This window comes from Copidosoma floridanum, unplaced genomic scaffold (assembly GCF_036245765.1).
Source record: "Copidosoma floridanum isolate Cflo_tuat_1 unplaced genomic scaffold, Cflo_Japanese_pri ptg000006l, whole genome shotgun sequence".
Taxonomy (NCBI): Eukaryota; Metazoa; Arthropoda; class Insecta; order Hymenoptera; family Encyrtidae; genus Copidosoma; species Copidosoma floridanum.
Genome location: NW_028321883.1, coordinates 16,157,212 through 16,178,105, shown reverse-complemented (window position 1 = coordinate 16,178,105; position 20,894 = coordinate 16,157,212). Strand labels below are relative to the sequence as shown.

Here is a 20,894-nt window from a genome sequence, read left to right as displayed (position 1 = left end):
GCATGTAATAATCATTTTAGATTGTAATATCACTGAGCTTTAAGTGATTGTTAATTTGAAATATATTATCCACGGCCAATTCAGTTACATTTACTTAATTGTATTTTAAAAGTGTTGAAAAACATATTTCGTTGACACTTGAAATTATTCTAGTGAAATCGTGAAACTGATGCGGCTCGTGTGACATCAGTATTTCAGTATCTCGAATATTTTGTAATCGCATGTAAGATTAAACGTTAATAAATTATTTACGATTCTCGTGCATACATGTAAGTGCCCTTTTTTTTGGGACAACCATAATTGTAAGTCATTGCATAGTGTCCGTGTGATCTCAGAAGATAACCACTAGCAGGCAATTTTGATGAAAAAAGGAGTGCATAATATGTAATACCTGTAAGATTAGATATTTTTGTAAAATATTTACCTTCGTGCACGAGAGAAGTGAGGGAAACGTCGCTCTTGGCAGTTCCTCAAATATATGTGGATATGCGCGTTATGTATGCATTTTCCATTTATGATTATTCCTTGGAAAAATCGGTTGTTTGCCAGCCTTCGAACTTTTCCTATTTTCTCCTTCACACAACGATCAGTAGTTATAGTTGTGTCACGCACGTATACTTACTATAAATATTTAATAATACAATTATTATTATTCTTATCACAGTTACAGTTTTATAGTATAATTATTTTACAATCGTTGACGTTTGCAAAACATTGGCGAAAAATGTTTGTACAGTTGTCATTAGTAATAATTAAAAAAGAAACAAGAGAAATGATAAAATGGATGTAAAAAGATTGTGCAACCATTGTGCCACATGTCTGTCACTGTTGTTTACTTTTTTGTTTTTTCACTTCGTTAATTATAAAGTATAGAAAAAAAAAAAACTTGCATCATACATATACACAATAAAAGTCTATACAATTAATCTTAATGTATATTTTTAGCGATAGATGCGAAACACGTTACAACACTAGCTTTTTATTTTTATTGTAAGTATAATTTACAAACGTCAGAAGTTGTCGCATTATTACTGTTTTTTTTTTTTTTTTTTTTTTTTTTTTTTTTTTTTTTTTTTTTTTTTTTTTTTTTTTATATGTAGAAACACGATCCCTCACTCGAAAGGATTATAAGTTATAAAGCGACAAAAAAGATTTTAGAGATCTTTTGTTGAACCGATGTTACGGTTATGACTATTTTTACGATGCCTTTTCACCCTTGGTTCATCGCCATTAGGTACTTGTAATATTTTTCTCATTAATGTCATTAATGATTCTCTGAGTTGATTGTAGTATTGCCTATATTTTGTGTCATCCCCAACTTCGATTGTAAACATTGTTAATTACTTAGACGTGAAGTATTCTTACGATAGGTAGTTCTTTTATTTACTTTAAACATGATATTATCCATACCGTAATGTGTTATCTTAGAGTTGATAAAAAAAAAAAAAAAAATCATTTTATTAAAATTAAATAAAATTTAAAAAATCTGTTTATTTTATTCAATTACACGAATTCCCACTTCCCATTATCTTTTTCCCGTAAGAGCTATGCAACATCACACTTGACAAAATCAAAACATCAAATCTTGCGTATGAGATTAGCTTTTAATTAACAAAAAAACATTTTGTGTTCTACATAACGACTGTATTTTTGGCAAATAAATAAATAGAAAATAATATTATTTGGTAAATTTCAAAAACGTAAACATGTTGTAAAAAAAAATTTTGGTTCCAAGGGAAAGGGTTCATGAGATCAGAGGTAAAATAAAAATTTGCTTATTGTTCATTCGAACAGGCTTTGAGTTTATTGTTTACTTCGATCACACACCGATCGATTTTTATAAAATGTACATTATACATATATGTATGAGTATATACATGTATTAATATACACCATAATTAAATACTTTATTCGCACTCTGTCTATAGTCTTCTCTTCCTCCCTTGAATTTTTTTGTATTTTTGTATTTTTTTTTTCTTTTTCTATAAAAATAACGGCCGTAGGGTGTACGTTTTCCATGTTTGTTTTCCCATCTTATCTTTTTTTTTTTTTTTTCATCTGTTTATGTATTTACAAAATGTTAAAGTAATCGATAAAGAGCATCTCGATATATACTTAATCTCCTAATAATACAATCGACGGCAAATACATTATAGACATTGTCTCGCAAATAATTATCACCATCGTCCCTTTATACTTTTGGGCGTCAAGTTGTGTACGCGTACACAAAAAAGCTGTGCAAAATAAACAAAAACCAAAAAATCATTGGTTATCGGACGCCTCTGTGCGCTATAAGCACAGAGGAAGTATGTGAATACACGTGTGTACAAGTGCTGATGCTTCGAAATAGCCTAAAAATTTGTCATTATTAACACGTCATTTATTGATTGAGTAAAATCAAATGCTTCAACTTCACACTTTGATAACAATAATTATATGATGTCACGTACACAAATTATATCATTCCAAAAGGCCACAAAGTGCGAGCTTAGTGGAAATAAGTGTAATCTATACAATAAGTGTTTACGTTACGTAAGTATATATGTATACGCTAAGCGTTTCATTTCTTTTCAAGTCTTTTGATTTAATTTTTTGTTTATTATTTGATTTTGTTATAATTTGTATATAAGGAAAAAGGCCTTTTCGAGGCTTGCAATACGACTTTATCGTAATCTCCGTCCCAAAGACAGAGCATCTCATAGGCATCCGATGTATTTTTTCTTCTTAACATTTAATTCTATTTTATCGTTAACTTGTCATTATATAGTTTTACAAACGTAAACGCATCGCTTTCGCTTTTTATTTTTTGCTCTTCATCCATTTGTACAATCAATATGAACTCGGCGTCAACGATGCCACTAAACATACATATATTTTTTTTTTCCTCATATTTGATTCTCAAATCTCGTCGAAACCGCTATTTTTTGTACATCCATTAACGGCTTAGGAAAAACGTCACGTCTACGGAGCCTTAAAACAAATTTTTTTTTTTTCTTCCAATCTAGTGGAATGCAATGATCGTGCAAGTGTACATTGGTACAATCGAGTAACATTATACTTTCCATTTTTTTTACATTACTGATGAAGAGATGGTAACATTTGTTTTTAATTTAAGTACAACAGTCTTCATGTAAACTTATGGTCCAACAATGGTTGGACTCTATTTTTTCTACTTTTATTGCTTACATAAGACTTTGGACAAATAAATCACGGAAACAAGCGTTACTTCCGTTCTTTCGTAATTATTACGTTATTTTTGCGATTGATTCATTACTTTATACAAAATGACTTTTATTACCAAACTTGTAAGGTCCATCATTTTCTTTGATGCATTAACTATTTGGCGATTCGACTGATCAAACTATCGGACATGCGTAGTGAATTAGGATTATTTCGTAAAATATCGGTTACATTCTAGTTAAAATAAAAATAAAAATACATGGAATCAGAGAATCACAGGCTAAGAATCGTTTGGAAGTACAGTATTGGACATAATTCCAAGGTAACCATTGAAAACGCAAATAATGAGTTACGATAACGCATTACATATGTCAAACATAATATAGCAACTTGTCATTTTTTTTTACTCAACATCATCTATAATTTCTAGCCTGTTATATCTCTTACGAGAAAACAACGGATATCGTTACTTTTTTCCATTCAGCCTTTTTTCTTTGTATTTTTATGATTACAGTATAGTTAAGATTGATGTGTACTTCATTGTCTCTGTCATTCAAACTTGAATAGATTTTTTTATTCTTTTTTTTATTTGGAAGGGTCAAAATTAAGGAAGAAGACATCTCATCAAATTAATTATCACATGAGTTGTATGGCTTTACGTTTTGCGTTTTTCTCTCGACCATCATCTGTCTACCAGTTGGCACTAGTCATACATTGAAATAATTATTTTGGTAGGTACGTGAAAATATGCTTGTTACAGAAATTAGCTTTTTAGTTTCTTTAAAAAACAATAATACATTATTTTGTAGGTATAATGACAACTGCACTCGACAATCATTTGATCGCAAAAACATATTTTGTCACCGACAAACTATTCGGATCTTTCATTCACGATTAGGTAACAACAAACATTTGGCACTCCACGTGAGTAATCAAGAATTTCGTGAAACAGAGGAGAGCATGCGGTGTCAAAAGTAATTTTTAAATCCGTCGGAGCATTCACTTTTCCTATTTTATTTCGATTCGACCCGAGTATCTTTACATTGTTTTTCAACTTATCGATTTTCCTATTATCGCTTACTTGTAAATTAGGTAAAAGTAAAACAATTGTCGCGACCGTGGAACACTTGGATCATTGCTTCGCCTAGCATAATCCTTAATGTTGACTAGTTATCATAATTTATTTATATTTTTTTTCCTAACCCTAACTTAAATCTCTAAAATCGCCCCAACGTAACACTCTTCATTACTTTGTTTCCACGAAATTTGTATGTTTCAATACAACATTATTATTATTCTTCTTTTGTTACAAATGGTAATAATTAATATTATTGTTGTTATTATAATTCAATTTTGTATTTTCGTTTCTCCTTTATTTGTCCATCCCCCCCACCCCCTCCCTTTTGGCGTCCACTCTTTTTGCATTCAACACGCGCAGACAGAAACTGTTACGAGCAAACTGCAAAGTCAGCTCATATTTTCTATTTGGCAAATTTGATTTGATCAACTTTCATACAACTATTAAATTGGCAGGTTGATTGTTCCCCCTTCTATTTCTCGCACAGTGATGTTTTGCTACGTGTACCAGTCTTGCAAGTTCGCAACTGTTTGTCCTCCTAATGAAGATGATTTTTTTTTCTTTTTTTTAAATTTCCATGATTACTGTTGTAAAAAAAATGATGATTATTTTTTTTTTCGTATACTCACTAGAAACGCAAAACTGCTGGAGTGCATTGAGGTTCCCGCGTCCGATTTCAGCGCAGGCACGAAAGGCTGAAGGACTTTCAAGTGATTTCAAGCCGTAGCTAGCAGTTTCCACTCGTTCCCTTACGCTACTCCCTATTGGAAAAGCACAAGAAAAAAACCTTCTTTACTATATTTTCAAATGACATCAAAGCCAAAATAATTCTTCAAAATTACCTCGATGACATTCCTCGCAAAGTGCGTTTGATGTGGTGGCTGCCGAAGAAAAAGAAAAAAACAACGAGTTAAAACCGTGAATTTCCCATCGTATATGTATAGCACGATGAATTTGTTCTGGTCACCATGACAACTGTATGTAGGCAAAGACGCAGAACAACGAGCAAAAAAAAAAAAAAAAAAAAAAAAAAAAAAAAAAAAAAAAAAAAAAAAAAAAAAATATCCAAGTTGAAAATGAATCTCACCTTGCAAGATACTTGGTCGGGCTTATACAGATCTTTCCAGTGAACGGAGATCGTTTCGATAAGGCGGTTTACCGTCCTATATCTTGTTTCATTGTACAAAACATATAATCTTCCGAGTCGCGAGAGATGTCGTCTCGACGCGAGTGGGGAAGAGACAGAGAGAAAAAAAAAAAACTCGACCCTATATATATATATACGCTCCAACATCCTAACTCTATGTATGCCTGTACGCGTAAGTAAATAAGCTTAAATCTTGCAAAAAGTATATTATATTGCTAACAGCAACGGTTTACGAACTTTGGAACGAGACGTGGTGTACGTAAGGTACTCTGTGGCAACGAAAACCATCGGGTTAATCGACCACCGCGCGAGTATGTATATTTCATAATGTATGCAGGTATAATATACTTATAAATAAAGGTAACTACAGCAAAACAAAAGTAATTAGTGGGACGAGGCAAAACACGTGTCTTCGTTTGATCTTCATGGCCGTGGTCTTGGACGCATCTTCAAACGGTGGGGACTGTTTTATATATATTTTATATATATATATTTACAATATGGCGAAGCGCAAGTCAAACGCACGGAGATGGACCGAGTCAAAGCACACGACAGCACCATCAAGGAGCTCGTGGGAAGGCCCCATCATCGGCCGGTTTTCTTCCTCCTGCATCGCTTGCCGGACGGATTCCACTCGGGATCGACCTCGGGATGGGCGTAATTGACGACCGGCAGGGCCCGCTTCGAGGTCCGCTTGGCCCGTTTCCCGGTCACGGTGGTGGTGGTGTCAGCCACAAGCTTGCCACTCCTCTTGCCGGTCTTACCGATCTTCCTGGGCGAGCAGCCCTTACCGTCCGCCTGCTTGCGGGTGGCTCTACTCCTGGGCCGTTGTTGTTGCTGCAGTTCTTCCGAGCTGACCTCGACCATGGCCCCGATGTCCTGGGGCACCCCGATATCCGAGGCGACGTCCGCTATGGACATCATAGGACCAACCGGGTGATCAACCGGGGCGCAATTAAAGTCCATCGAGACGCGCAGTCTCTTCTTCAGGGGCAGTTGGCTGTCGAAGCTCTGGAACCTGCTGGTCGGCGCCTCGCTCCTACCGATCTCCGGCTGCTCCGAGTCGGTCTTCCTGCCGGCGCTCCTCTTTTGCTCCTGGACGGCTGGGCTCGTTTGTACTGGCGGCTGAGAAGGGGCCGGCGCGTAGTAGACCGGCGGGGGCCCGTAGTAGGCGCAGTTGGCGCAGGTGCACGCGGCCGACGAGTGGTGGATGATGGCCGGGTAGGCGGCCGGGGCATAGTGGAGGACCGACTTTGGGGCCTCATCGAGGATCGATGGCTTGAGATCGAGGGCGTCGGGGTCCGGCTTAACGTCGAGCTCGTGCTTGATGCTCGACAACTGCTCGGTCGGTATGAGCTTGCTGCCGGGGTCCCCGGCCTTGTTGATGATGAAGTAGTTGCTGTTGGGCGCCGTCTGCAGGAGCATGACCGTCTCGCCGTTGAGTATGGCGCTCGCGCCCTCGGGGTTGCAGTCGAGGTTGGTTTGCGCCGGGTCCTCGGGGATGTAGGACGGGAGGGGCTCGAGGACCTCGGGTTTGCCCTCCGAGGGTGGAGCGCACTCGTTGCTGGCTACTGCCTGCTCGGTGTCCTCGTCGGCCCTTGGCTGGGCGAGGCTGGAGTACGGCTTGACTTTGAGCTTCTCGCGCTTTCCGGTGAACATCCGCGCCGACAGGGTGGCCAGCAGCGTCAGGCCATCGAGCTCGTCCAGCTCGTTGCCACCCGCGTCCTGGTGGTGCTCCTTTTCCGCCTCGTTACCCACACTACCGATACCATTGGCCAGCGGGGGCTCGGTATTCACGCTATTGGCCAACTTTTCCCTGGCTTTTAACTTGTCTCGCGCGCTACTTCGACTTTCATTGTAACTGTTGTGGTTATTATTACTCGATAGGTGGCGGCTGCGATGGCTACTACTCTTGGCCATCGCCAGCCCATCTTCCTGTTGTACTTTCTGTTCGCTCGGGTGATAATAATTATAATCAGTCTTTGTTTCATTGGAATTGACGGGCGCGTCTTTTGTTAACTTACTACTACTACTATCGTTACTGCTCGTCCTCCTCCTCCTCAATACCGTTTTACTACTACTACTACTACTACTATCATCGTTGCGATTATTACTACTACTACTACTACTGGTACTGCTAACGGCGTTAATGATATTTGTATTTGGTTTGACGGTGTCGGTGTCGGGTGAGGAGCTCTTGGTGCTCGCAGCCACCAAAGGCAGTGTCTCGTCCTCGTTGCGCAAGGCACTGGCTTCATTGTGTAGCCTCTGAATCTGAGGTGGCGTTTCTTCGCTGTTCTCGCGGTGGTCGGGCCGGAGGTTTTCCGCGCAGTCCTCCACGGAGCTGGTGGATACGTTGGACTCAAGGTCCGAGTCGCTGTCGCACTCGAGGGATTTGGAGCTCCTCAGGGACTCGGCGAACCTCTGCTTCTCGAGCTTGATCGCCGCGGCCACGGCCTCGCGTTCCTTCTTCAGCGCGGCCTCCCGCATCTTCACGTTGACGCGGCTGAGCGCCTCGAGCCAGGGCATCCTCTCCCGCGGCCGTCGGCTCGCCTTTGGCCGTTTTATGATCTTCGTCACCCCGTCGTCCGTCAAATCGATCAGGACCACGTCCTTGAGGCTCTTCGTGCGCTGCTTGTCACCCGCGTTTTTGCTGCTACCGTTACTCTTACTGCCGCAACGGCCGTTCGTTTTGGAATTTACAAGGGGAATGTATGCGACGTCTTTCAATGAGTTTTGCATATCCGCGAGATTTATTGTTTCGCTGGTTTTAGAAAAGTGTTTAAGATCTACAGACTCTAAATTTTTACTCGGTTCGGGGGTAAGCGTACTTTTCAGCTGTTGCCAGGATAACGGGGAAAGAAGAAAATTTGCTTTTGTCAATTAAAAAACATTTTGGATTTCGTCCTGGGTTTCGTTAACGGTACACGATAGGGAAGAATACAACAACCAAGGTTTTTTTTATTTCCATTAGGTCGGTCGTGTGGATTGTCGGAAAACCCATATTTTTTGTTTCCCCCACATTTGTCATTGACGAGGACAGAGTTTGACAAAGTTTGGAGTGACGTCGCTTTACGGTACAACGGTTAAGTTCAACACCCATGTATACCATCGTAAAAATCAACGAAAAAATTTTACTTTATCCCTGTTTCAGTGTGTTTTATTTTCTAATATTATTCACCAAGTTATTTTTCAATTCAACAAAACTATGAAATTTTGATGTAGCAACACGAGCACTCGTCAACCGCTGTATTTTTCTGTGCTTACATTTTCGATCAAGACTGCGGTACAAAAAAAACTTTAACAAGCAAATTCATCATTCGAATTAAAAGGCGTTTACTAAATGGAAATATTCGAACTTTTGCTGAATAATCAGTAAAATTTCGAATCAACCGAGAACCAAATCAAGTAATTTTTCAGTGAAATATATGGCAAGTTAAATACAGTTTCATTGGTAGGTTGTTTAGTTGAGTAGAGCGTAAGGCCTTATACTTAACGGCTTCAATTCTCTCGTTGATTTTCACTCAACTTGCGCTACCTCGATCGAGCCCCTGACGGACCTAATAGATTTTGTTTGCTATTCTTCCCTGTGCACCCAATATTGCTGTCTACATTAGTAAGAGGATACAAATCGCGTTGATGAAAAAAAAATAACAATAATAAAAATAAATAAATAATCGAAAGCACGAGCTTTTAAAATGCCAATAGAGAGGATTACTCGCACAGCGAACTGTACCGATGAGTGATTCGGTATCCAAATAATCCTGTCCACGGATAAATGAAAAAGTGAGAAAAAAAGGGCTTACCCTCTGATCTCTCTCCGCGACATCCCTGTGCTGGTCATCGGCCTCGTCGCCAAAGCCGAGCAGCCGACTGGTCGTGATGGTCGGCCCGTCCTGCCCCGTCCTCAGCTCTTTGAGGAGCTCGGCCTCGTCGGCGTCGCTGCCCCGGCCCAGCCGGCAATACCTGAGGAACCGCGTGCACGCCTGGCGCAGGTCGAACTGCTGGCAGAGGCAGAACTTGGCCGGCTCCCCCAGCTCCTCGGTGCCCCTCGGCCTCGGCAGGACCTGCTCCCGCAAGTACGTGTCCCAGTTATCGGGCCTCGAGCCCCGGCAGCCGCGCAGGGCTGCGAACGCGGTTGTGTTCGCCCGCTTCTTGGCCCCCGCATCCCCGAGGACCCGCCTCCACAGCCGGTAGACGAGCAGTTGGCGCGCGAACTCCGACCCCGTCTCCGGGTGCTCCCGCGCGAGCCTTAGGACTTTCCTGGGAGCAACGCGCCATCGGCACCCCGAGTGTTTAATAGCTTTTGTTCGTGCGTGCGGGAAATTTGCGAAGAGGGGATGTGAACAATTTGACGTTTGACTTACGAGATCACGGGGTCCAGAACTTGGGAGTACTTTTCGCTGACCAATTGGACCTTTATTATGGTCTCCAGCAAGTGTTCCTCCGAGTTGTCTGAAAAATCGAATCGGATGATGTCATCCTTTTACGGGGGATTTTTTTTTTTTTAAATAATCAAGGTGTACAGGCTTGGTCCAGTATTTCAGCGGCTACAACTTGAGCCCCTCTCTACTTGCGGATAAAATACATCACGTAAGACGGCACTGCTCCAGTGAGGAAAGGAATTTACTCTGGTAAATTTTTTTTTTTTTTTTTTTTTTTTTTTCAAACCAACGTTTTAGAGCGAAAAGAAGCTTATTGAATTTCGCACCGATGATCCAATTTCATATAGCCGTCGGGTCGTTTAGCAATTAGAGGGACATATCACGTGGTGCACGTGCAGAATCAATCGCCAAAGGCGAGTGTAGAAGCCTTACTCGACCAGAAAGTTTGATTAGAAGGTGTCGCGGTGTACACAAATTTCGCCCTTTGACCGCGTAGCCCCCGAGTAAAGAGGAATTGAATCTCGCAACCGAGAACCAACCGAACGAGTGTGTGTGCGTGTGCGTATACGTGTGCATACTAACCGAGGTAGATGCAGAGGTAGGTAACGATCCTCGACGAAATTTCGCCAAACTGCGGTGCCGAGTCGTTCTTTGACGCCAAAAGTTCCAGGTCTATGTACATGGCCAGCAAGTCCGACATTTGTTCGAGGTAGACTGCACGCGTGCGTCCCTGCAACGTAATGGGTGATGCCACCCCCTTCGTTATAGTATACGGCGTGTGTGCATAGGCGTGTTAAAATCATTTTGGTGTTTGGGAGAGTGTATGATTGTCACCCTCGTCCTGGATTTTTAATAATATTTATACCTGAATCTTTGGCCCGCAGCGGTAATGGCACAGGAACAGCGGCAGCGCCTCTTTAACGAGGTCCCTTGATTTCGCCGCCAAATTTGGCTTTTTGTGCAGGCAATCGTTGACGTTCGAGCTCACGTTTCTACGATTAAAAACAGAGAAGAGAATTTTTTTTTTTTTTGTTCATGAATTTCGTTTTGAACCATTTTTCTTTTAATCCTCCAGACTTTTGTTTCTTTTCAACAATTATACTCACCCGAATGGCGTAACGACGCGCAGCTGTGCCGGTATTAATTAATTATGCAGCTACGGTCGCGACAATATTGAACAAACCAGGAATTTATATATTTCGTTTCGAAAAGCCAGTGGCCATTATTTATGCATTTTAATCAGAATTTATTATTTTCACGCGAAACATTAATTAAAACTTTAACAAGCGAAACCCCATTACGTATATGTACGCGTGTGCTTAATTATTTTTTGTGATTTCATGGCGCACGTGAAATATTGTTATTTTTTTTTTCTCATGCCTTATTATAATTATATGGTTACCTGTTGAAAAATTTAATGAGCTTGACGAGCAAAAGCGGATCCTGCACGAGTTTGGGCTCCTGCATCTTCCGAAATTCTGAGCACCACGAGAATCTATCCGTGTCCCCGGGCTTTGTCGATCCCGTCTCGCCGTCCCTACTCTTCCTCTTCTCTATGACGTTTGAATCTGTTGGAAAACCAAGAAAAAAAAAATTTATTTCAATCTTTAAAACACACAACATTTTCATGCAGCATCCGCTGAGTGTGTATTTTGCACGCGTGACTAAGCCCTTCCCCCGTACTCCCGAAATACCAGAAGACATCGAAAACACGTTGGAATCTTTGCATTGTTTTCGTACTTTCGAACAAACTGAGCCTCTTGCGGTCATCTTATGTGCTCGTGTCTTTTATGGTGGTACGAGACATTATCCTTTGCAACTTTCAAAATCACTCCCACGGGTGCTGTAGGTATTTTCATAAATAAGATAAAAATACATTCTTACGAAAAACTACTGAAAAGCTAAGTGGTCGGCTATTAAAAATTATATACTCCCCATTTTTCACGCTAATGACTTTTTTACACTCCTCAAGTATCGTGCAAATGATATCACTTTTCATCGGAAATGATATAGGTATTGGTACAGATTTACGGGGCCATTAGTTTCAATCTCATCCGTAAATTGTTGATAAAAAAAAAGGTAAATAAATGTTACCAAGTATAATGTTTCTCGAAGGAAACAAATCCCTAAACGAGTTTTGGCGCCACGAGGCCTCCAGAAGATGCGTATACTGCGTCAAAGATATCGAAATTCAAAATGGTTCTGCTTGGCGTAACGGAATTTTTTGAAATCTCAAACCACGTCTACTTACTTGCAGGCTAACAAGGGATCTATTGTAATGCCCAAACGAGACACTGGATTTAAAAAAAAAATAGTTATTAACTATCGATCAATAAAACATATTTTTGTTACATCATATTCAAAGGAGTAAAGTTGCAAGTTCACGTGAACAGAAGCAACCGACCAAGGAGCCATTAGCACGATGTATATACGTTACTTTATTCTCGGCCCTTCGACTTCACCTTGTAACGTATAGGCACGATGCGTGATAAATCGTGTTTCCAAGGGAAAATCATGTGAGTGTATGTACAGTACAATAATATGCACGTGAAAAATTCTGCGAGTCATACCTCATACCGTACGGCCAATATTTTTGTTGATGACTCAAGCGAGTCAATGGAACCTTTTCGTACACTTTTTCTCAACAAAACAATGTAAAAGTTACTATTTCATTTTCCATTGCCGCTTCTCGGAGTAAAAAAAAAAAAAAAAAAAAAAAAAAAAAATATCACATTTTCGCTCATCAAAAGCTGAGAATGTTCTCATCGGTAATCATAAAAACTCTTAGCTTCGATGCAGTTCGACAACTCGATACACGTATGCGTTCGTAACAGGCCAGACTTACCCATCGCACTATTTTCTTCAATTTTCTTTATTTTCGCAAACATCCGAATGACCCCTCGCCAAACGACTAGGAACTTTTATTTTTATCCCTCCAATAAAAAACACCCGAATATTGTAAAAAATAGTTTGGTAAAAAAATACACAACGGCACAACGTAACGGATATAGTCGCAGGAATTAAAAAATATGTATATTTTATGCGTGAAAGCACAAAAAAGTACATGTAATATATGTATATATAGGCACGGTGGAAACTCGGCCTCACTTTTCCGTACAACAGTTGCCGAGCCAATGGTCACGCGTTTCCAGTACAAGTCCGAGAAACTCTATACTAGCAGCCGGCTTTTCTTGACACAATGCCCCTATACATTGGGCCCAAAGCCCCCCTCCCCCTCCTCTTCACTTCCTCCGCAGTTGCAAGAGGAAAAGCTGCACACTGCACGCACCTTACGAGTATCCTTGTCTTCGTCTCTCTCTCTCTCTCTCTGTCTGTTTGTCTCCCTGGCGCATAATTTAAGGCCCCGCAGTTTGGAAGAACCAGAGCGACGGAGGATGGAGAATTTCCGTGAAAAGTAAATTAGTTAGTAGGTATACGTATACGCAGCGCTTACTATATATAATATACACTGCATGTACACCCATAATACGCCCTTTTCCGAGACGGGAGCGCAATATGCATCATGGCTGGGCCATGTGCTCCGCCGGTTTGTGCCTATCTCTCGGAAATTATTGATCCAGGCCACTCATGCCCCTCCTCCGTCTTCTTCTTCTTCTCTTGCGCGTCTACGTGTGTGTGTGTGTGTGTGTGTGTGTGTGTGTGAATACAGTGACACCACTGGCAGCAGGAGGGGTTGTCGGCGACCGAGCTGTACATCCACACAGGGTCCCAAGGGGGAAAAACGGCTGCTCAGTGGTTGGTGTCGGTTGAAATTTTCCATGACCCGCCACCCCGATTGGACGTAGGGATGCGGGAGTCTCAAGGTTTTCGGGGAGGGCAGAGGAAATTGTTGTGCTCCTAGGTCGAGAAAAATCCGCGTGGAAAGTGCGTATTTTTAGAAGCTGTGTGCCGTGGAGGGCTAGGGAGTGCGGCGCGCTGCGGGAGAAACTTTTCCAGGGGCATCTTTTTTTCCAGGCGTGTGTCGGGGTTTTTTTTTTTTTTTTTTTTTTTTTTTTTCAAAATTAACCTACTTTATTTTATTATCGCAAAACGATGCAGAAAGTAATAATACCATCAATCGGGTAGATGTTGCGCTCGCGAGTATCGGGATGTCGTAATTTTGTTTGATTTTCGGAAAAACCACGTGGCAGTAGAGCGTCCGCAGGTGCGAGAAAAGTGAATTACCCTTTGCCAATCGAATTCCCTTAACACGCTCCACTCCGTTGTGTGTGAATTACGATGTACATTGACGCACACGCACATACATAAAAGTGAGTATAATTTTGCGTTATACGAGCGCGCAATGAACGTTAAATTAAATCATTGGGTTAGCTCCGGTGCGAATTCGATGCACTTATGCCGTGTTTCATTATTCAATACCCGAATAACCTTTTATACGCATCATTTGCGATGGGATTCATCAAAAATAATAAATAATGCAATTTTACTATGATTATTCAAGTTTTAATTGTTAGTTCCTTTCAATGTTGCCGGGGAAATAAATCAAATACCTTCGGCTTTGTGAAAGCTTTTCTGCACCTTTGACTTTGATGATTATTAAAATATAACGCTCGACTGAATACGTGGGATTACGTCATGCCAATGATTAATTGAGAGACATTTCGTTCATCGAACGCGTAACAATTTCAAAAGAAAAAAATTTATTTACACGCCAAAATTAGTTCAAACATAAATGTCACTTGTTATCGCTGCCCAACGAACCTTACACTATCGTTCATTTAAGGAGCCGCACAAATTTTTCATACCAACTACCAATTACGAGTGTCAGGTATGTGATTATCGAGTGATTTTTGCGTCTACAATGCACTCATATTTGCATGTCCCGACACCTAGGACTACTATATGAACAAATAAACTTGGATGAGAAAATTCGTGTGACTCTGAATGGGTTAGCACTTTTGAAAATACCACATCAATATAATAAGTCGAGACTGAGTGATATTTTAATTACAGTATCCTTTCATAGTTAATGTTAGGATTTTTTATGAATACGAGTAGTGAAAGCTCAAACAATGCAAAACCAAGTCGCTTGAAGTTTATTAAAAAGATATTATTTGCAACTTTTAGCAAAGTATCAAGTTAATTACTGTAAGGTGCGAGCCTCATTAATCCTCGACAGTAATATGGTTTATGCGTTCTCTACGTGGCAGCTGCATAAATTTCAACTAACTGCGCGAAAACGTATTTAATAAAGCACTTAAATGAATCACAATGAGGTATAACAACTCCTCTGCAAGCAAATAAAAAACAGAGGTGTCTGTGATGATGCAAATTACGGTATGTAATCAGCGTGAAATTCGATGTAATTAATTAATATGAACTTCTGCTGTGCGCCACTTCTTGTTTGATAATCTCTCGACAAGCCTCCACCAAGTTTTATGAAAAAAAGTCAGTCCAACTAATGCGCTAATTAATAGCTACACTATTGTGAAAACAAAAAAAAACCATCAACACAATTTCTATGAACAAACAAACAACTATACTCTTAAAAGTTTTGACATTTTTTTGTGCCAACAAGTGCCATCTACGTGATTTGTAACTTGTTCAAATAGCCACGAGGGTAAAATTTCACATTCTACTATGTTTCTACGTTGTAAGCCAACTTGTTCGCACAATCGCTTTTTTTCTCTTTCAAACAACACCTCACACGGGGTTGATTAAAAAAAAAAAAAAAACTACAAAGAAACAAAATCATGAAAACAACAGCAAGTATATATATGTTTATTTTGTTTCTCTGCTACGGACACATGCACGAGTCGGAAGTAACGTGACAGACTTGGATCACAAAGCAAACTGTGAGGAAAGCAAGGAAAATTGGGATTAGAAGGTCGACGACCCACCACACGTATAGAGTACACATGTAGTGACGGGCAGCGTACAATACATCACGGGGGAGACGATAGATCGATCGCGAACATGCAATTTAGCGAGTGCCCGAGACGCTCCTTTTTTTTCCATCACATCACCCGCTCCCCTCGATGGGTCATCATTCAACTATGGCATTGTACGTGACGGGATGATTTTTGCGACAGCCACACACGTACGCGCGTAAGTACAGGTGTAAGTAATGCAATTGTAAGGCAAACTACGCTTGAGGCTGATTTAAAAAAAAAAAAAGAAGCAAAATTTTGCACTCTGTTGTACAACTACGGAGTAAGGGGGGAAAAAATACGAGGCGATTGTCGAGCTGTACGTGCAAACAAAACAAGTAATTGTTTTGCACGTTCCAAGAGTTACTTTACTGCCAATGCCTCGATTTTGCCTGCGTACAGATTTACGTGGTTGTAGTCAAAGTTCAGTGAAAGCAGGCAAGCGAGAACTTTTGAATTATCAAGGAATGAGCCAACGAGGTTTTAATCGATGCTATATGTCATCGCGCAACTCGTACAGCGTCGGTCTCTTGTTCGATTCGTTACTCTCATTCAAATCTACTTTCTACATGCCCCGATCCCACAAGCGACTACTGGGAATAAGAGCAATCAAACTACTTGCAAGTTACACTCTCTACGAATGCCACAAAGATCAAATAGTATGGGTACAGGATTCCATAATAACCCATCAAATTTGATTAACTACTTGGCAGAGACAATTCATCATTTCTTTTTTCCCCACATCTGATTCACCTTTGACAAAGCCTCGGAGCGAATCTGTGACGGTTTTAATTTACGTCTATGTCAAACAATGTTGCATTATACAGTCGGGTGCAAGTTGGAAGCGGGGGGTTGTCAAGCACAGGGAAACCGAGGATGCGATTTGACGTGAGTTTTTTTTTCAATTTGCAAAATTAAATGTTCCCAATCGCCGGCTTGCGTGGAGGAAAAACAAACAAAGTCAAGCGCACCTGAAAAATTTCGATAAACCCACGCTCGGAGAGAGGAGCTGCGGTTATATATGGCGCATAACAAGATAAGCAGGGAGACGCGTGTACTTTTATTTTTTCTCTTTCGGTTAACGTAGTTTGTTTGCCGCTCGAGGGAAGAGCAGAAAGGCACAAAGAATATATGTGTATAAAACCACGATATGGGGGCTCGGGGTGGGAAAAAAAGAATTACTCGTGAAATAGTCGCGGGGAGCCGTTTGAGCCATAATTTTTTTTTAATTTTTTTTTTTTTTTTTTGTCGTTTCTCATTTAATTACTTTCCCCTGCAGTCACTCTCTGGGGTTCTTGCTCGCTCCCCTCGCTCTTTGTTTTTAATTGCTGTGGGGGTAAAAAGCCTTTTTACCCAGTTTCCTTTTTTTTAGGGTGTATAAAAAAAAAAAAAACAAACGCGTTGACGCAAGTGTCCACGCGAGGGGTGAGTTTGAACTGTATCGTGCTTTTCATGTTTTTCCTCGTTGCCCCGCGTGACTTTTTCCCGGAAAGTCCAGGGAGAAAAAAAAAACCACTACATTTTCCACCCAACAACAATAACAACATCCAGTATTGTCGAACTAGCCGAACAAATAGACGTGTGTGTATAGTATACAGGGTTGAGAATTAACAGAGGGCCCACGACACCTGGGAGAGCCCGGCGAAGCACTGGGAAAATAAACGAGTGCGCTCTCGCTTGTTAGTGTCCCAACGAAATTTTTGAGTTCCAACATTTTTCCCTCTTTCCGCTACTTTGGCGAACTTGACCGTATACGCACACGCGTGCACGCACAGAGAGAGAGACAGGAAGGAAGGAAGCAAAGGGAGAGCCGGTCTCGCGCGCACGCGAGAGAAATGGCGAAGGGACGAAAAAAAAAAAAAAAAAAAAAAAAAAGAGAGAGAAAAAAGGGTGTCATCAACAAAAGGCTATGTACATCACGGGCCTGCAGATTCTGCCGCTGTGTGCTCTCTCTCATCTCGCGCATGAAAAGAGCGCCCAGCGGGGAATCGATCGTTTCCACCACTGCTCTGTGCCACGTATATACACGCTCGCACACATAGGCATTTAGATTCAAGCTGCAACACTATAATTGCCATGGTCTCTCTCTCTCTCTCTCGCTACACGCTCTCTCCTTTTTTTTGCGCTTTGGTCCTTTGGTTATTCTCTTTTCTGCCCGTACATCCTTAGGACGCTTACATATAATACGTGGAGTGGAAAAAAGGTCCTCCCTCTCGCTCCTAAAGCGCGCGTGTATTTGTGGGTGAAACGAGACTGGCCTGCCCGTACGGTTGAATACAATTACGTGTATATACGTCGGGTAGCGCCATTGCGACACAATTTTTTTTTTCCTCCCTCCCAGCAGCAGATATATATAAGAAGGAAGCTGGATGATGTCGATGGAAAATAATGAAATGAGTTTCTCTAGAAAATATAAGTACGCGGCGACAGTAACAGGAATATTATTTTGCTGATGTATATGCGTGGGGCAGAAAAGGATCGGCGACGAGTGCGTGCGGGGGTAAATTATATCCGGCCAATGTATTTCTGTGTATAACGCGATATCCCTTGGCTCCTGCGTCGAGACTAAGAGGAGTCGGAGGAGGAGGGCTACTGGTGCGAGAAGAGAAGGAGAGAAGCGAATCGAAATATTTACACACACCGACAGCGGAGGGAATGGCATTACTGCGTTGTTTGCTGCTCTCTTGTGTGTATACCTATCTATATATTATACATCTCGACTGTACGTACCCCAAGTGCGTTTATAATATTCGACTTGTTTTTTCGTACAACTGGTCGTATAAATCTTTCGCTTCGAGCGTGTGTGTACCCGAACGCGACGACCCCCAGACCATTTAGCGTGTGTATATATACGTGGGCCCCGGCACTTGTATTAATTTCTCGTTGCTGTAATTTTTGGCAGGAAAAAAAATGGCTCATGATACCGTACGAAGCCAACACGACATTCCACTTTAATATTTGGCCTATCGTAAGGAGAAAAAAAAATTCTCGAAGCTCTTGATGGTTGCTGATTATTTATTAAGTTGAAGCTTTTTAAAATAAATTTTTATTCCTCCAAAAGTGGAAATTTACGTCGTAGGAAGGATTACTCGAGTTTTTTTTATTTTAATTCTTCAACTTTTTTCGTCTGATAGAGGTTTAATCGTCAAAAAATTTCGTAAAAATGCAGAATGAGCGTCAACCACTTACAACTGTTAAACAACCGATTTATCGGAAAAGTTTCAAGTTCAATTGTTGTTGATGGAGGACTTTTTTGTATAATTTCTACTTTTGGAATTAACTCATGAAAATCGCGCTCCCCTGCCTATACAGTATGTATTAAATCTCTGGTCTGTATCGTGTACGCTCGCACGATAATCTCGGAGACTCCGTTCTATTAAACGGCTAATGCAATTATATGGTCACTTTTACGCACGTGGAGCTATTAAAACTTGCGAGGTGAAACATGTTTATATTTTTTTGACACTTTACTTCTAATGTACGAGCTACAAATGCTAAGCACACGTTGGAACAAATACCATATTGGAAGAAGAGATAAAATCCCCGTGACTGTGCCGTTATATACATATATACATACACCTATACGTATTGCATAATATCAAAAATGTACAGTCAAAGTGTAGCCATAGATAAAACGAGACACGACATCAGATGATAAAAAAAAAGAAAAAGTCTCTGTTGTTGCGATGTACACTTTTTTGTTTTCTTGTTAAAAGAAAAAAAACTCGTGTCGGTTTACCGTATACGCGTGAAAACATCATTTACTCGACTTACCATCTCTGTTGACCATGTACGTGTCCAAGTACCCGCACGAGTCTCTGTACGAAAAATGCGTCATTTAAAAAAACCGGCGGATAAAAAACAAAAAAAATTACCGTCAGTTAGATATTCCGATCGCAAAACGTATACATTCCGTATATGGTCACTTGTGACACGGTGTCGACTGTAGTCCATCATTTTTACGTGGTCGCTCGACGGAGGTGATATATTGGTATTCCTGGCTAACCCAACCCCTTTTCACGAGGGAGGTACAAAGAAAGGAAGAAAGACTGTTGGTCTCCGAAACAAATAAATAAAAACCATTATCACGATCCCTCTCCTTCCCTCGTTCGCTTACGCCCGTTGTAACGCATAGGTACATGTATACGTGCTCTCGCATCGATCGGTCCATTCACGATTTCTCCCCTTGCTCGTTCCTTCCTCTCTCTCTCTCTCTCTCTCGACTTACCCCTACTTTCGTCCTCAAGAAAGGACACAAGGGGCGAGTCCGAATATCGCACTCGGATAAAGAAGGAGAGGAGCATACACCCTTGCGCCTCTCCCCTCGTGCGACCCCGTGAGCTTGTACGCGCACACACACGCGGGCAACATCCCCCTTTCTAGCGTACATAACGAACCAAGTTGGAAAGACATCGTGGCAGGGTGACTCTCGCTCTCTACCATGTATATACGTGCTCGTTGCGTTTTACGATTCTCCAATACGGTGTATCGTTAAATTAAGATTCTTCTCAACTTTGTCCCTCGCAAAAGAGCCGAAATCGTGTGAGGGTACACACATATGCATGTATATTTTTTTTTCTTTCTCGCAATTACCAGTGTGTAAGTGGTCGCGGTCGTCGTCACCCGCAGATTCCTCCTCTTGTGGCGCCGCGGCACCGTAGCCTCGTCCGGAGCGATTGCCGTTCTTCATCGTATCTCCTCGAGTCAGCAGTCGCAAGAAAAACACAACAATCCCCAGCACAACGGGATAGGGGCTGGTGGTTTCAACCCTCTCGCGACGAATCGCCGAGCTTCATAGCGCGTCAACCGGGTGTTACGTAAATCGCGCACAACAGCTCGTATCAAGCGCGCCAATAACCTCAGCTTTCCCCCAGCGGGTATACTGTTTTTTTTTTTTTTTTTTTTTTCCTTTTGCGTCTCTCTCTCTCCTTCTGCTTCTCCGATGTTTCGGGAGCGCGCGGTGCTCGAGACAAACTCTCACTGAAGGAGAATATGCACGCTCCGCTTCGAGTTGTTCTCCCTCCCCCCCATCCCTCCTCTTGTCCTCGGTATTTTTTATATATAGATGCTCAATGCGTGCACGGACGTTTGTCGCACGCGGCGCGTACAATGTTTCGGAGCGGAGCACATGAGTTTTTTTTTTTTTTTCTTTTTTTTCTATTTCCTCCCTTGGTGTAGGTACTCGTTGAAAAAACGTCAACTCGTAAAAGTAC

General features: G+C 41.3%; 1 protein-coding gene across 2 annotated transcripts; it reads right to left on the bottom strand.

The window, feature by feature from the left end:
* Positions 1-4,889: 4,889 nt before the first annotated feature.
* LOC106644222 (uncharacterized) lies at positions 4,890-20,520 on the bottom strand. Of its 2 annotated transcripts, none has more exons than XM_014359631.3 (9): positions 20,275-20,520; positions 11,193-11,358; positions 10,656-10,782; positions 10,373-10,520; positions 9,773-9,860; positions 9,212-9,668; positions 5,346-8,243; positions 5,101-5,139; positions 4,890-5,019 (listed from the first exon to the last, which is right to left on the bottom strand). In XM_014359631.3, the coding sequence occupies exons 1-7, from the start codon at positions 20,369-20,371 to the stop codon at positions 5,991-5,993; spliced, it is 3,336 nt and encodes a 1,111-aa protein (XP_014215117.2). In that variant the 5' UTR covers positions 20,372-20,520; the 3' UTR covers positions 4,890-5,019; positions 5,101-5,139; positions 5,346-5,990. The 2 variants fall into 2 exon arrangements, with proteins under 2 accessions (XP_014215117.2, XP_089454582.1); XM_089598456.1 differs by lacking the exon at positions 20,275-20,520 and adding an exon at positions 12,636-12,922.
* Positions 20,521-20,894: the final 374 nt, after the last annotated feature.

What these genes read in the sequence shown, in the direction of transcription:
- LOC106644222 (XM_014359631.3), bottom strand. Translation starts at nt 20,371, where the DNA reads ATGAAGAACGGCAATCGCTCCGGACGAGGCTACGGTGCCGCGGCGCCA. An exon ending in CCGCGACCACTTACACACTG is followed by an intron (nt 11,359 to 20,274) that starts GTAATTGCGAGA and finishes GTTTTCCAACAG; the next exon opens with ATTCAAACGTCATAGAGAAG. An exon ending in CTACCTCTGCATCTACCTCG is followed by an intron (nt 9,861 to 10,372) that starts GTTAGTATGCAC and finishes TCGATTTTTCAG; the next exon opens with ACAACTCGGAGGAACACTTG.